We start from the raw sequence: 15898 nt of genomic DNA, 5'->3' as shown, positions 1-15898 counted from the left end.
GTGCTTTGAGGCTGCTGGGACAGCTGGTTGCTCTCCCGTGGGATGCTGCCTTCCTCTGTTCTGTACGGGCTGGCTTGCAGCCCTCACTTCTGCTTCTGTCTCCTGGCTGAGGCCGTGGAAAGAGGGGCAGAGTCGTGGGTTGAGGTGGGCATCTCTGTGCTCATCACATCTTCATCTGCTTCCCTCTTTGAACCCACTAAGCACATGGTTAAGTCTTCCCACTGAGTTCTCTTTCCAAACCTTTTTCTTGTCTTGCTGTTGACTTCAAATGTGGTGTGAGTACCAAGGTTTTTTGTAGCTTCTGTTCTCTGTCAGAGAAGCAAATAGGAAGTATCAAGAGAATAAGGCATTGTTTGCCAAATTCCAGGGCAGTGACCATGAGCTGAATGCCCAGACGTGCCACAGAGGGGGCTGGTTGGCTTGAATAACTTAATTTCTCTGTTGTGATTCCACAAAGTAAAATGTGGCTGTTTACACATTTAAATTGAGAAGCTCTATGTTTCTCCTGTTCCAGAATAGCGTCTGTATACCCCAGCAGCTCATGTATGTGTCTGCTTGTGTCTGCAGGGTGTGCTGCTGCTGAGGTCTTGAACAAAGGAAGACTAAAGGGGAAAAACGAAGGGTTTCCCTCTATCTGGCTATATATATGTATATATATATTTCGCTTACGTTTTTCCAGCACTACTCTGCCTCATTTGTTGCAAGTGTGCTTAAATGTGAAGGCTTGCCTCTGGGAGTATGTGTGGAATAGCTTTTGTTTTGGGCATCTTATCAGAAGCTGACCTCTCCCTTCATTCCTAAAAGGCTGAGTTTTATAGGTAGTGTGTGTTCATTTTGCAAGGAACCATAACACAGGGTGTGTACAGTAGAAGACTCTTTGTTCTTTTAAGAGAGAATATGAGAGATTTTTAATGGATTTCAGACAGTGGACATTACTGTTTTTTTTTTTTTTTGTCTCCAGGACGTTGAGTGGCAAGATGGAAGAACTGTAGCTGAAGGAGAGACGCAGCACGCTCTTTCAGCATGGAGACCGTTCTGGTTGATGGGGAACTTGACAGAAATTCAGTGAGTAACTTAAATGTGGCTTCATGTATTCAAATGAAAGCAAAGAAACTTTTCCAAGGAGAAGGGTTAGACAGTTTGAATTGCTTCTGTTGGAGTAGATACTTTCTGGTAAATGCATTATGAACATTATGTCCTATCAACCATAATTTGGTAGATTCTAATGGCAAGAGGGCTGGATGTCAAGAAATGCTTGGCTATTCAATTCGATACTTGGTGCATCTGAATCCCAAAAGAAAAATATTCCTGTCAGTCGCACTCGTTAACGCTTTACTAGCTACTTACTATGGACAAGAGGACAAATAAAGTATTTCTTGGTGGAATGAGGGGCAGAAAAGACAGGAGGAGCAGTAATGATATGTTTGCAGGATCATTTCAGGTATTAAATTTGGTAATCTGTGCAGATTATAAATTTTCTGAAGTAGTGAATCTCCCAGCTCTTTCTAAGCACAAGTTAAAAACAGGAAGAGCTAGTGGGTACAGTGACACTTATTCGTCATCAGGCTGTCAGAATTATTTAAGAACTTAATTTTTCCACAAGCTAAGTTATGTGGAAGCACTCTAATAACTAAAGTAGGAAATGATATTTTCTTTCCAAAGCTGTTTTCTGATACAGAGTGCTGCCTCCAGAAGGCAAAATTGGGTTCTGTAAGTTGAGGTGAATATCAACTTTAACACTTCATTAGCAACAAACTTTTTTGTGTGTGTGATGGTTCAACTGCCACATGAAGTATTAATGTCATAAAATAAAAGCAGTAATAAAACACTTGTGATGATTTTGAGACAATCATTCTGAGATTATTTTATAGTGCACTTAAAAAAAAAAATCATGTTTTTTTTCTATAGTTAAAAAGTTCCCTGGATTTTGCAGGACAAAAGTGTGTACATCCCATGCACAATGCACTTTGAATATCATCTGTCAACTCTCTAATAGGATATTTTATTTAAAAAAAATATACCACCAATTCAATTGTTGTGCTCCTTATGTCTTAAGAAGAAAGTTCGCTGTAAAGTTGAAGGTAACTTGAAATTTGCTACTTCTCTTTTTGTGACAGGCCTTCACAAAAGCGTGTTTTCTTAAAAAAGTGTCTTGAAGTGAGGCTGCGTACATTTTACTACATAGAAATCTGAAGTTGGGCAGATCCAGCACAAACTGGGGTAAAAGTGATCATCTTGTATCACACTTTCCAGATAAGCCTGGATAAGTTAAGCCTGAGTTCTATCAGTAAGTAGTTCAAGTCAGTGGTCAATTTTTGTTCTAGAACATTTATATGGGAAGTGCGTGACTTGAAGCAAAACTGTTTGCTGCACTGGAAGCCAATAGGCCTCATCTGGAATCAAATCAGGAATATGTTCTTCTATGATTTTATTTATTTTTACTAATAAGTCTCCTTTTGAGATCGTTCATTTTTTCCAGATTTTTAGCCTCAGTCTGTTGATAGATATTTTTTTAAGCTCCATTTGTACGATTCACAACATACTTGAGTTGTGAACGTTTTGCTACACAGTTTAAGTTCTTTGGAGCATTTCTAAGAAGTACTTGAAAAGCTGGTTTTAAAAGTTTCAGCTCTCTAATCTCGTTTGGGTTGGTTTTGTGTGTGTTCCTTTTAGCCTGCATGTAAAATTAAAACAGAACAGATCACAGAACTCAATATTGTAAGCTCCTGTTTCCAGAATCTAGTCTAAGGAGAAAAGTTGTACATGAAATGCATATCCTAGGTAGTTAATGCATCCAAGCACAAATGTTATGACACCTCAACAAACTTTTTTTTCATAATCTTGACACGTAAGGTAGTGCAAAATACTGTGAATACTTTGGTTTGACTTGTTGTTTGAGAATTGCTTTTACCCATTTTTTCTGAAAAATAATAATTTAAGCAAGCTTAATTAGCACAGAATGCAAGATATTTCATGGGAATATTCGTTGTAAAGATTATTTTTTAATTACTACTTTTAACAACTTTGAAATCAACTACTGTTTTACCAAGGCATGTATTTTATAACTAAGTTGCATTTGGTATAAAGTTGTACAGTTGATCTTTATTTAAATGCATCAGCAGGCGTCAGAGTACCTTTTTTATTTCCCCTCAAATCATGGTTTATTGGCCCTTTTTACTGATCAGCTCTGCAGGATGGGTTAGTGGTCCTGAATTTAATTGCAACATGATTAATATTAGTGATATATATGAAATAAAGACTGCTTCCTGAAAATGCCTGTCTTCAGCAGGGTAAAAATTCTAATCCGGCTTTAAAGTATGCATTCAAACTCTTATTAAGAATTTAGTTGTAGGTTTACATTGTAAGTCTAATAAATATTTGTAACAAGTTGATCTCTTATAGTGCGAGACTGAGGCATGCTAGCATGACATTCGCTTTTGCTTTTGCCTAATCTTCAGCAGGAGAAGGATTTTCTTTTATAGGACAAGTTGGCAGATGTAATTTTAGGCTTAGTGACAGTTATTTATAAGCTTTATCCCTGAGAAATGAATGTCTAAAAATAATGCTTTTCTGAAGCATAGAGCAGCTTTTGTATGAAAATGGTATTACTCCCACTGTTTCATGAGGTGGTCTGTGTTGCTGTTTTCATTCCTTAGTCTTAAATAGCTAAAATGTTACCGGGAGGAGGGCTGAGCTTCATTGAAGGGTTTGGTAGAAACATTTTTAATTGAATACGCCTGAGCAGAAACTAACTAAATCATTTAATGCTGAGAACCTCCCTTGTCAGAAGATTTACTCTGTAATTGAAGCTTATCATCAATTAAGTAAATGTGAAAATACAACGGCTGTGTCTCTGGAAATAAGTATATACTGATTTTTCTTAATTCTCTATATTTAAAATAAAAATCGTGGGAGATGAGGAGCAGGAATGCCCTGAGGGCATTCTTTTCCAAGCAGTCACTGAGGTAATAAAATGATCATTTTTTGTTTCCTGAGGGGTTGGAATTGCTGATCTTCAGGGATAGGAATTGCAAATCGTTGAGGTGCAGTAGGCTATTGGAAAATAAAGAGGTCTTCTTGGCTGAAATAATCTCATTTCAGTATTTTAATGTCTTGCATCGTGTTCAGAAACGTATTCCTCTGGTTTTAGGCAAATGCACAGGACCAGCTCTTTCTAATGAAGGGGCCGCTGACCAGCAAGGAACGTGGTTTGATGTGTAAACAGAATGTTTACTGGGGAAGATCAAGGACAGAGTTAGCCAGGCTTGTGTTTCAGTCCCTGGCATGGGAGCTGTTTGTACCAGTGCATAGGATTAACCAGGCAATGCTAAAATATTTACGCAAAAGTCCCTGCATCGTCTCGGGTGACCGGTTGCCCTGCTCTGTGGTGTCATGTTGTATCTTGGTCAAACTGCTTGGGAAGCAGGCAGTGAGACAGAACCCTCTGCTGTGCTTTTTCTGTGTGTTTCTTCAATGCGTAAGTATGCGCTGTTAGCAGCCATGCTGTCTGAGCATCAGAAACTTCTGATCTGTGTGCCTGTTAATAATTTATTTTTCCAGTTCTGTTCTCTTGCTTTCCAACTTGTAGTGTGAAATAAAGCAGACTAGCACTGCACATTGGTGCTCCCAGTCTTTCAGTCAGCTGCTGGATCTTCCTTACTGCAGGCTCTTTTTCCTTGCTCTCTTGTCAGTAATGCTCTTCAGTCTGTAAACAGCATAGGGTAATACAGTTGCAATCCAAACAGAAGTTTTCTCCTAGTCTGCAATATGTTGCTAAAAAGCTGTACCTTGAAAGCCACTGAATTCTTGAATGTATTTCATGTGCTGGTACTTAAACCTGCCTGGTAAGTTCATGGCTTCCTTTAGGAGTGTTTCCCTCTGACCTAAAGGGTCTGACAAGGGGCAGAAGGCTGTTTAACAACTGCACTTTATTTCAGCTCCTCATGTTCAATCACATCCTTTTCCATGAAGTGCAGCATTATGAAAGAAGTGTTCCCTCATCTTTCCAATGATTTGTCCTGCAGTTCCAGAATTCTATTTGCAATATTTTACATTTGCGCATTTTACATTGCAACATGCAATGACAATTTAACGCCTCTCAGGAGCTGTGAGGGATAAAAGTCTGTGTTTTAAGATTGGGAGTGTAAAACAAGTCTCCTTGCTTGCTAAGATTTTTACTTTTTTTCATATTTGCTGTTAATTAGTCCTGATAACAGAGAGGCAAAACTGAATGCTCTTTAAAACAGGGCAAAGATTTTTCTCCTTTATGGAAATGGAGCAAAAGGTTTTTTGTCTGAGGTGTAGTAGGTGCAGCTTTTTTGGATTTATTTTGGTGTTAGGAAGGAAATGGAAGTCCATGCTGATCTTTGTGCTGACTTTCACCTCTTTGTTTTTTTTGTGTGTCTCAAAGGTAGTAAACCTTTTGAGACATGAGTGGAACTTACCTTGTCTGTACAGTGCTGAGCAAAGTGGGATCTTAAGCCCATTGTGGCTTTGGGTAGTAGTGACTTTTAAGAGATTCCAATTCCAGTGTCAGAAAGGTGTGCAGACTGTTAGTGTGTGATTGTTCTCCTGTAGTAGCCATATTTGATGTATCTCAATAGGAGGAAGATAACTTTTTAAGGCAAATCAGTTCTTTGGATATATTTTGATACAGAATGTGGCTTCTAAGTTGGCGTTTGCCTGCCGAAGCCACTAGGCTTGGATATGGCGTTAGTGCTTTCGTGCTTGTTTGCACAGATTATCTTTTAAGAGCTTTTTTATTTCCGAAACACCGGTCTGAAAGTGGATCAGTTTTGGAAATAAGTCTTGTGTTATTTCAACTTCTGAAAACATTTCAGCTGGAAATGTCTTACTGTATGTTATATATCAAGTCGTAGGAGCAGTGAGAGATTCCACTCAGAATTAGCAGCTGGGTCAGTTGCTAACCATGCACACTAACCATACACAGTGATGGCTTCTAATGGCTTCTTTATTAGCATATTTGTTAGTTTTGTTGCTTCAATTTTCTAAGCTGCTAAGTCTCTTGAGGTCTTGCCTTTGGTATTGAGGTGCATGTTGTATTTTAGCCAGGAACTAACTCTGTTTTCATTGTCCTTCTTCTTTCCCGCTGCTGCTGCTTCTGTGCACTTGCTTCTTCCTGGCCTGGATCTTTTTGTTTGCTGTTCTTCGTTCTTCAATTCTATGTGTACACAGCATCATGGTGATAACAGAGACTCCCATGGACCATCAAGTAAGTGAACTCACCTCTACTACAGTATTTTGGACACACGTGCATAATAGGTAGCCTGTTTCTTTGTAAATGAGCCACTAGGCTGAATTTTTGGTTTTCTTTTGTCTTCAAATCCAGAAGCTGACATATAGTGGAAAATTTACTGTTTTGAAAAAAAATCCATGTAAAGTTACTGTAGTGTAGATAATAAAGACATGGAAATAGTGGTTCAGAAACAAATCTATTTTTGCACTTTTCTGTTGATGGTGCTATATGGTTCATTTAATTTCAATAAATCATTTCAGTAAATCATCAGAAATCAACTGGTGCATATACTGTAATGCTCAAAGATTGACTCTGCTGTTTCAGTAGAGAAAAATTCTGTGTGTTTATGAGCATGCAGTCGAAGATTGACTAGTGCCACTGGTTCATGTGCATCAGTGTGATCGTGTGATTGGCAGAGTAATTTTGCCTGGGATTTAGAGTTTGTGTATGTGAGGAAGGGAGAGGTACAGGCACAAATTTTCTCCTTCATAAAAAAAACTATGCAGAAGCTGTGACTTCAATTAGTTTTAGTGGGCTGTCCATTTACCCCATACCAGTTAGAGGTTTACTCTTACGAAGAACACATTTTGATGAGGCACATTCTTAATATGAAAATGGTATTTAATCATTTAAATATTTATCTTATTGACAATTGAAAGAATTATTTTAGCATCCAACCACTCATTTTTCAAATTAATACATGTTGCTCCTTTCTGTAATAATAGATGTACAAAAAAAAACTTATTTGAGGTTTTTATATCTGAATTGCAGATTGATGTACAGGCTGCTGCTGGCCTCTTGTCTGTATTGATGATACACAGTTAATGGCATCCATAGCTTCTGTGTCTTCTTGTAAGCCATAGATAGGAGGTACAAAAAGTCTCCCAGACTTTGACTGCAAAAAAACTGACAATCTAATGTAAAAATGGGCAACTTGCTCTAAGTGTACCTGCTTGAACAAGGAGGGTGGAACAGATGAGCTCCAGAGATCCCTTCCAACCTCATCTGTTCTGTGATTCTTTGAAAAAATATGAGACAGCTGTGCTATATAAATGTTTGATCTGAAAAGCTGACATTTACGAGAGTGTACTCATGTGCATGTGTAGAGTTTCCGAAGCCTCTTTTTCCCACATTCTGAAGTTATTTTTCAAGTTTTTTTTTCAATAAAAGAAGTAACCATGCCAGCTGCTAGAAAATTCCTGAAAACAGAGCTTTTAAAAGCTTACTGCTAAAATAACTACCTAAATAATACTTTTAATTTACCAACTTATAACTTTCTTGATTTTTCTGTAAGTGGAGCTACTGTTGCTACTCAGACAGTAAAAGCTAATGCAGAACTGAATTTGAATAAACCTTTTCCTGTATCTCATGTCCTTGTACTGTTTTCAAGTGTGAAGGCACTTTGATATGCTCATTATGGAACAGAAGAATTGGCAATCTACCACTTCAGTTATGTTTTTCCATTACTTCATCTGATGAAATAAATTGGCTGTAAAGACCTCAATTTGTATTTCTTCTGATACATAAATCTTACTGACAATCTGTAATTAGTAATTTGATGGCTAGTAGTGAGAAACAGAATGAAGTATGAATTATCATCTCTAATACTTCTGTTGGTATTCAAATGTGCCCCTCCAAAGATTCACAAAGAGGCTTTGATGTTTACTACTTGATAGGTTTTTTTTTCTAAAATAGCATTCTGCTTAGCTTCAAGGAGTTAGATTATATGAGTTTAAACCCATTCAGGTAAAGGATAGGATGAACTAAGATCTTCTCTCTCTTGGATGAATACTCTGAAGCCTCAAATAAAGTCTAAAAATATGTAACCACTTCGAGGCCACTGAGTGGAAGAAATGGTTGGGAATGCTATTGTATCTTACTTGATGCACATGTTGAGTATGTATCTACTAAATCAATTTCTCAAGTTGCAAAGATGACATGAAACCTAAGAATTAAGTGACGTGCCCCAGGAATATTAAAAAAATCAGGTTTTGGATCTCCGTGCCATAAAGATTTAAGAAGCTAAGACCTCACTCTCTAGAAAGTGTGAGTGCTTTGAAGATTACTCAGAAGCTGAGTGTGGGTTTTGAGACTTAGAGCTGTTCATTAGTTTGCCAAGATTTTACTGCAGGTCCATGTGGACACACAAGTTTAAAACTGGAAGTTTCAGTTTGGTATTTTGGGCAAAGGAGAAGTAATACATGTCTGACTACAAACATCATTTATTCATTCATGTTTAACTTTTATTTCAAAAGTGAGCAGGACGCTAGAGTAAATGACCATTGCTCTTTTTCTGAGAGATAAACTTATTTTTTGTGTGTGTGAATTTACTGAAATTCCAGGTTAAAATCATTTCTGATTTCAAATGAGTTAGAAATTAGCCACAGGACCACCAAGCATAGTCAGTAAATGGATAATTTAAGTATGTGCCATAAATTTTTATAGCATTCATAAAATCAGTCCATCAGAAACTATAAACAGCAGCCAAGGGGCCTCTCCAAACTGCTGAGCTATTTATTAATATGTAATAGTTAAATATTCCCTCTTAAATAAAAGATCTGCTTCCAAGTGTTAGGTGTTTGATTTGATGACATCTTAAAAACTGAGGTTCATTACATGCATAACTTCGCCTCCTATCTCATTCCCGTGTACTTTTTCCTTTCCCTTGAAATAGTTTTCTTTGTTTCTGTCTCCAGAGCTCCTGCCATTAGATGCTTAAGGTTTATATTTACATAGATTGCCAACCATAGAATCATAGAATATCCTTAGTTGGAAGTGACCCACAAGGATCATTGAGTCCATCTCTTGGCTCCACACAGGACTGGCATCTTAAAAAGTTAGGTCATTAGTTGATCCTTTATATAAAAAGGATGAAATCTCCTTAGTAATCTTATTCACTGTCCCATCCCTCAGGTAACGGTTGTGTTACTGGGGACACAGTTTAGTGGTGGACTGACAGTCTGAAAAGCACACTTGATTTAAGAAATTCAGCCTAAAGCTCCAGGCTTGTGCTCCCAATGTTATATACTGAGCGATACATAACCTTTCTTTCATAGGGAAGAAGTGTTTCTGGCAGTACTGGCAGTCTTTGCAAGACCAAACTGAGTCTGCAGGCTGAGGCTGACAGAGGAGCATGACTTCAAATGGGGAACTTAAAGCTTGCTATGGGTGTTGCTGAGTTAACATCATGGAATTCAGTTCATGCTTCTGTAGAACTTGAGTGCAGAGCTTGCTTACATACCAAACTACAGGCAAATATCATCTGAAAAATTATTGCATCTTGAAAGTTAAAAAAAAACAAAAAAAAAAACTTTGGAAAAACCTCTGTAAAAGGTTAAAAAGGGACACATTTGAACCCTGAGCTAAGAAAATGAGCTTTTTGCTTCCCTTTCTATCCTCACTTTTCTTGAGCAGCAGTCATGGTATAATTTATCCGGAGTAGAGCTTTAGATGGTTTACCTGTTGTTGAAAAACATTACAGGGAGGTATCTTAGCATCCTTGCATTCCTCATACTGCCTTGTGGGTTTTTTAGTCTTTGCTCAAAAAGCACATTTGAGTTACTGTAACAATAGTAGTAATGAACCTAAGAAGACGGCCTCTATACCTGCAGGTTCTATCTAGAAAATTGAACTTATTTATTTTGACCTGATATTTTACTGAACTTTTAAAACTATTTTGAGGAAAGCTTAGGAACTCTTAAAGTGAGCAGCATTACAAGCCACAATCTTTTGGGCAGAATGTTGCTTAGTATGCATATTCTGTTTTTCTTCTAATCTCTTTTTGTCCATACATCTAGTTCCTAAGGACAGATTACAGTTCTGTTATGTGCAGCTTAAGGATAAGTATGAACATCATAAACAGGATGACTCCCTAGCTACACATAGCTAGAAGAGATCAGACAAGTCCTTTTCAAACTGATAAGGTTCAAGGAGAGGAACTGTTCCACTTTAAACCTTTCCCTTGATATATTCTCCTCATGATCTTTATTAATAAGATGCGTTTCTTTGATGTTATGTATGCATTCATTCATCTTAGCTTTCTGGGATGCTAGTATAGCTTGACCTGGCAAGTTGTTTCCTCGGTCAACTCTCTTGTGACTAGTTAAACCAAGTAAAAAAAAAAGTGGCAAACAAATCCTAATTTCAGAATTTAAGTATCAGCTCAGTGCTGTGCCTGTATTCAGTAGTAGCCTGCAGCTTTCATACATCTACTAGTTTTTGTTTTCGTCTTCTGACTCATATCTTAGACCAGTCTTTCTGGCTCCTTTCTGCCATCCCCTCCCAAGCAAATCTCTGGTTTGAAATCTTCATTTTATAGGAAGAAGTATTTCACAAGACAGCATTTAATCCCCATTTCATAAAAAGCACTGAAGTTGTTGATATAAATGTATGCACAAGCACACAACACTGAGTGAGCATCCATTTTGTATTTCAGCAGTGGTAACAAACAGCGATGAATCGCAGCTTTTAACTCCAGGGAAAATGAGCCAACGCCAGGGGAAAGAAGCTTATTTTACTCCAACCAAAGAGTTACTCCAGCCATCTCTCAGCCCTGCAACTGCTCACAGCCATGGTAAGACAAATCTGTTTTTTACAGAGGTTTTGAAGAGCTTAAATGCTGACATTACCTATTTCAAATATTAGTTCAAAAACACTGCCCTCCACAATAAAGAAGTAAGGAAGAAAGTGTATTGAAGTATTGCGGGTAATTTCTTTTGTCCTTATATGTTAATCTGAAACAGAAAAAAATTACCACATGGTGCAGTACTTTAATGAAGTATGCTGTGACTTGTGGGAGAACAGCCCACATGATGGAAAATCATTATCTGTGTATAACCCTGTAATTGATGGTCACATTAATGTCTCTGGTGTGCAGAAGTGTTACGATACACTGCCTAAGCCTGGAGCCCTTGTTCATTAACAATTACTTCTATTGAAAGATCCTTCTCCTTTTGAAAGGTAAAAAATCTCAGCACTGCCTGCCTGTCGTCAACCCGTTCTCTGCTTTGCTAAACCTGTTAAAAATGAACTCTCAGTAAATCTGTGTGAAGTGATTAGATCCACAGTGAAACATACCAGTAGACCTGATGTGCTGATAGGTTGTTTAAAAGCAAAAATAAAAAACAAGCTGCAGTTGCTCTCCTTGTACTTTCTTGGATTTGAAACTGTTCGTCTTACTGTCTAGAATATAATTATAAACGTTTGTGGTGATGTATACAGTCTTGGTTTTTTAAAATTGATACTCTTTTTTGATCTTGTCAGCCATGCTAATCAGCTATGGTTACTCTTGTTCTCAACATGAGTAGTGTTTCTGATCTGGCTTGGTACAAGCCTCCCAAACTCCTGTACTGTGATTTGCCAAAGTAATGATGTTAGTAATAGTAATAAAGCCAGATTCTGAGGCATCTTTGAATCATGTTGCTGTTTTCCCATTTGGCATCATTGAGATAAGAGGGGAAGTACTTTTAAATCAAATATAGTTGTTACTATGTTGAATCTAGTAGTCTTTTGTTGTATTTTAAGAATTGCAGTAATATTTTCAGTGCTATGCATAGCTAGCTCTGATATATTTTCTAAAAGCTGCCGTTATCTCACTGGAACAGTGCTTGATGTTTTCTGGCTTGTGTTGTGCTTAGTCTGGAAATATTTTCTGTAGCATATATATATATGTAACTTCGTAACATATGTTGTTCAAATAAATGTTGTGTTATTATGTGTACTGTGTCATATCCCTTACTTGAAAAGTGATGCAGTTATTTAAGTTTATTTGACTATTATGGTAAATGCTTTCTTTTACTGTATAATACACCCATGGTACTGTGTGATGAAGATATGCAGAAATACAGGAAATGTTTGGATACAGCGTTTACAGGCATTTCTTACAAACTGAATGGAGATACATCTAGTCATTGGCACCTGAATGCACCCTTAGGGGATGGGTAAGGTAAACAGTGTGAAAAGCATACTAGGCACAGCGCAAAAGAGAATCAGAACTGAAAAATGTATGATACAGTCTGCAAGGATCTGGTTGAATGTATGTAAAGGGAAGCTGTGACATAGGTATCTTGGCTTCTGCTGCTGGACAGTTTGTCCACCATTACCCAAGCTATAATTCCTACTGCCTGAATAAACTAGTTTTCATGGCAAATCCAGTTTTGTATAAAATTTGTGGTTTAAAAGTGAATGAGTTGAAACAGCTAGTGGGCAAAGAGGAACAAGGCGATGGACACGATGTGTGCCAAATTCTTTGGCCAACCAGCAGCAGTCCAGGGAAAGGTGTAACCTGGTGCCTGTCCTCAGCACATCTACTGGAACTAGCTTAACTTGTGTCTTCTGCTCATGTCTTAAGATCCTATTGGTGACTACTACAAGTATAATTAAAATAGATGAGAAGTTGAATCTTAATTTAAGGAAGCAAAGGAAAAGATTTAAATATTCAGTTATTTTTAGCCATTGGCTTCCTATTTGGAACAAAGAGTGAGCAATATAACATACAACTGTGAAGTTCTAAGTGGTGTATATTTCATAATTTCAAGTAGTCTCATGCATAAATACTGGGTTTTAACTTACATGAACGTAGCTCTTGATTTCAGAAAGTTTCTATTTTTCTACACTTGGTTTCTTAGTGTAAAATACTTCTGCCTTCCTCATTCCTTTCCAGTGCAGATCTATTTTGCTAAGCTGATCGTGGGAGTTATGCCTGCATGATCTCATCAGTTTAAACAGAAACTTCAGGTTAAGTCAGCCTTGGTCCTGAGATTGACTTGTAATTTTAATTAATGTGGATTTAATTTCTTTCTGCCATGCCCATCTTGTTATCTAGAGTGTCAGAATAAGCCAGTCTTGATTGACTGCAATTACATTTTGTTCTGTAAGTATTGAGCCTCCAAATGTCATGGCTTTAAGTTGGATAGTACCCAGAGCCCAAGTGCCATCTAGTACACAACCAAGATGCTCATGTGCTGAGGTTCAAGTGACATCAAGACAAATATAGAAACTAGCCTGTTGCCTCCACCGTGTGCAAGAAATGGTTTAATCCTAGAAAGCCAGCAATGCAGCTTCTTGCAGGAGCTCTAAGCTCAGCTGCACAGATGAGAATGGTCTGGTTACAAATGTTCTCAGCATCGTGACTCAGGAACCGCTTGTGACAGTGGGCTTGAGCAGCTCCAGGTTGGGGTGGTCATGAAGATATTTACTGATCTCTACCCCGCCCCCCTGCTTTTTGTTGCATAAGTTTAAACAGCCATTTCTAGATTCTGTCATTCAGCAGCTCACTCAGTAGGGGTACTTTGCTTCTTAAATCAAGGTGGGAAGTGATCAAAGAGAGAGAAAGACTTGGTAATAATATGCACAACCGAACTTTTTAAAGCAAATCTTTTTTTCCTCATACGGTCTTTAACTGTGACTTTTGAAGCCTTTATTTGCAATCGTCCTTTCCTAATATCTGCCACATTAGCCCTGTCTCTAACTTGTCAGTGCTGTAGATGTAATGTTGCCTCATGTGTTTATAGCATTTGTTTTCTTCTTCTGAGTTATCCACTGGGCAATGAACTGGCTTTCTGTGCCTTGAACGTGCTCAGTGATCATACTGCATTTTTTATTAAATCTTCCATTCAGAATGGACAAACTTGGACCTGAACAATTCAGTAGCCTCCTGATGGAAACTTTGCGAGGTTTTGGGTGTTAGCTTTTGTTGTAAAGCTGTGTTTACTTTTGAGGGACAGAGTGTTTGTAGGTTCTGTGGCTTGTGTGATCTCACCAACTCACCAAGACCATATCTTTGTAACAGCATAGTGCATACAGAATTTAGTTCCTAAAACAGCTTTTAATTTTAGCAGTTGACACACAGATGGAACAGCGTCAATTTAGCTCATTTTTTTGTGCGTGTTCTATCATTGAAAATGTTGTTAACTGTTAGTGAGAAAATTACTAAACTTTTATCACGCTTATTTTTGGGTTTTTGCTTTTCTTACCCTAATGTCAGTGCAATAGAAAGGAATCTTTGACAGAACTATTTTATTACAGTTAAAAATGAGCTAAAAAATGAGTCCGGGACTGCATTTTCAAAAACTGTAAATCAGAAATGCGCTTGCTGATGTAAGCTGTTTATGTTGTTACACAAATTATCCCTGCTAAATTGGATTCTTGTAAATCTTGTTAACTCAGACTTACATCAGCATGCCCCTTTATTTCTCTTTGATAAAGTGGATTAATATAGAAATACTGATCACTTAAAATATATGAAAAAATCAGAAGCCTCCTCAGGAAGAGGACATCTTCCAACCTGTAAATATGCAGCTAAAGCATTTTAAACTTATGAAAATAACATGAATGCTTAACTGATAAGCTGTTCTTGTGGTAAAGAGAGAAATTTAATTAAGATAGCAATATTAAACATTATATAATAAGGTATTGGAACATGTCACACTTATTTTTTTATGGATATTTGTATTGTCTCTCTCTGTGGCTTTATTTAATGAAAGCTGTGCTGTTGTTTTTTGTGTACTACTGAGTGTATGTTACAAAGCATATATGATGAAAAGAAATGTTTTTCGGTTTTAAACACGCCAATAGTGTTCATGTGTGTTTATTTACTCAGGAAATAGTCTCTCAGTTTAATTTTTAAAAGTGTGAGGAAGTGAAAATCCATCAAGAGGAATACAAAATTCGCAACAATCATTATCAGAAAACTTCACCATTCTAGATTTTTGTGAATGTGAACTTCTGCAGGCTGAACACCTTTGAACAAGTTGCAGGTTGCAATAATTGGAGCGTCACCCAGGCTTGAACAGGAGCAAACAGCAGTGGTGCTTCTGCTGACAGTATTCTAACTGATATTTTAAGGCTGTCAACTCAGCAGATGATGCATTAGGATTTTGGAACTCTGATTTCTTTATTTCCTGTGGAGAACAGTGAACTGTGCAGACAAGCTTCCTGGCAATTTGATTGCATCAACACTCAGTATTCCTATCGTTATAGAAGGCATTAATGAGTGAAAATGTGAGCAGTATCTGGGAAAAGTGTGTAACCGTGATAAAGATTAAGTACAATAGTTACAATAAAGTAAATCTTTGTGCTAGATAAACAGCTTCCTGCTCTCTTTTGAAGTTTGCTGTCCCCTACATATTTCCTGGAGCATGTAGTATTACAAAGAAGTTGTTTCAGTTTACTGATTAGGAGCAAGGGAAGAAAGAGAGATAGCTCTTTGTGTTGGGTTTTAAGGGCTTGGTTGTTTTAATGTGTTAAACTGATGTACCGCATGGCTAAGTGAATGCTTGTCACATAAGGATAAGCCCTGGACACAGGTGTCCAGAAGGAGCTTGAGCTGAGCTAAGCAGCAAGATCTGCTCCTCATTTCTAGGAGAGCAGTAGTAGCTGTTAATTCATTTTGCACAGGAATGAATGTGTACTCTCTGTAAATGAGAAACAGAGTGGCTTAGGTGCAGGGAGATGGGTTGACAATGGAAACAGAACATTAGTGCTGCAAGTAATGATGATGATATGATGAATAGAAAGGAGAAGTTGATGCTGCTTTTGCGGGAGAGTAAGAGCATTTTTGGCTGTGCAGAGCTTGTGCTAAAATACTGTTTGCTCTGTAGTAAATATCTAAATATCTTGAGATATACACTTTGTTTTGGCACT

At 37.6% G+C, this 15898-nt stretch overlaps 1 protein-coding gene across 6 annotated transcripts in view; it reads left to right on the top strand.

Moving 5' to 3' along the window:
- The window catches only part of OSBPL8 (oxysterol binding protein like 8), an 84942-nt gene that overhangs the window by 26766 nt on the left and 42278 nt on the right, over nucleotides 1–15898 (top strand). For 2 of the 6 annotated variants that reach the window (XM_021385218.1, XM_021385220.1), the window contains exons 2-3: nucleotides 962–1065; nucleotides 10692–10829. Coding sequence is in view for 5 of the 6 variants with exons in the window: in XM_021385220.1 (XP_021240895.1) it covers nucleotides 10739–10829 (91 nt within the window). In the remaining variant the exon portion in view is untranslated. Of the gene's footprint in view, nucleotides 1–961; nucleotides 1066–2117; nucleotides 2288–6195; nucleotides 6233–10691; nucleotides 10830–15898 lie in introns of those variants that run through there. The other 4 variants (XM_021385221.1, XM_021385216.1, XM_021385215.1 and 1 more) reach the window with 4 other exon arrangements.

Source organism: Numida meleagris, chromosome 1 (genome assembly GCF_002078875.1).
Source record: "Numida meleagris isolate 19003 breed g44 Domestic line chromosome 1, NumMel1.0, whole genome shotgun sequence".
Taxonomy (NCBI): Eukaryota; Metazoa; Chordata; class Aves; order Galliformes; family Numididae; genus Numida; species Numida meleagris.
The sequence above is the reverse complement of the archived record's forward strand: the minus strand, read 5'-3'. Positions and strand labels throughout refer to the sequence as shown.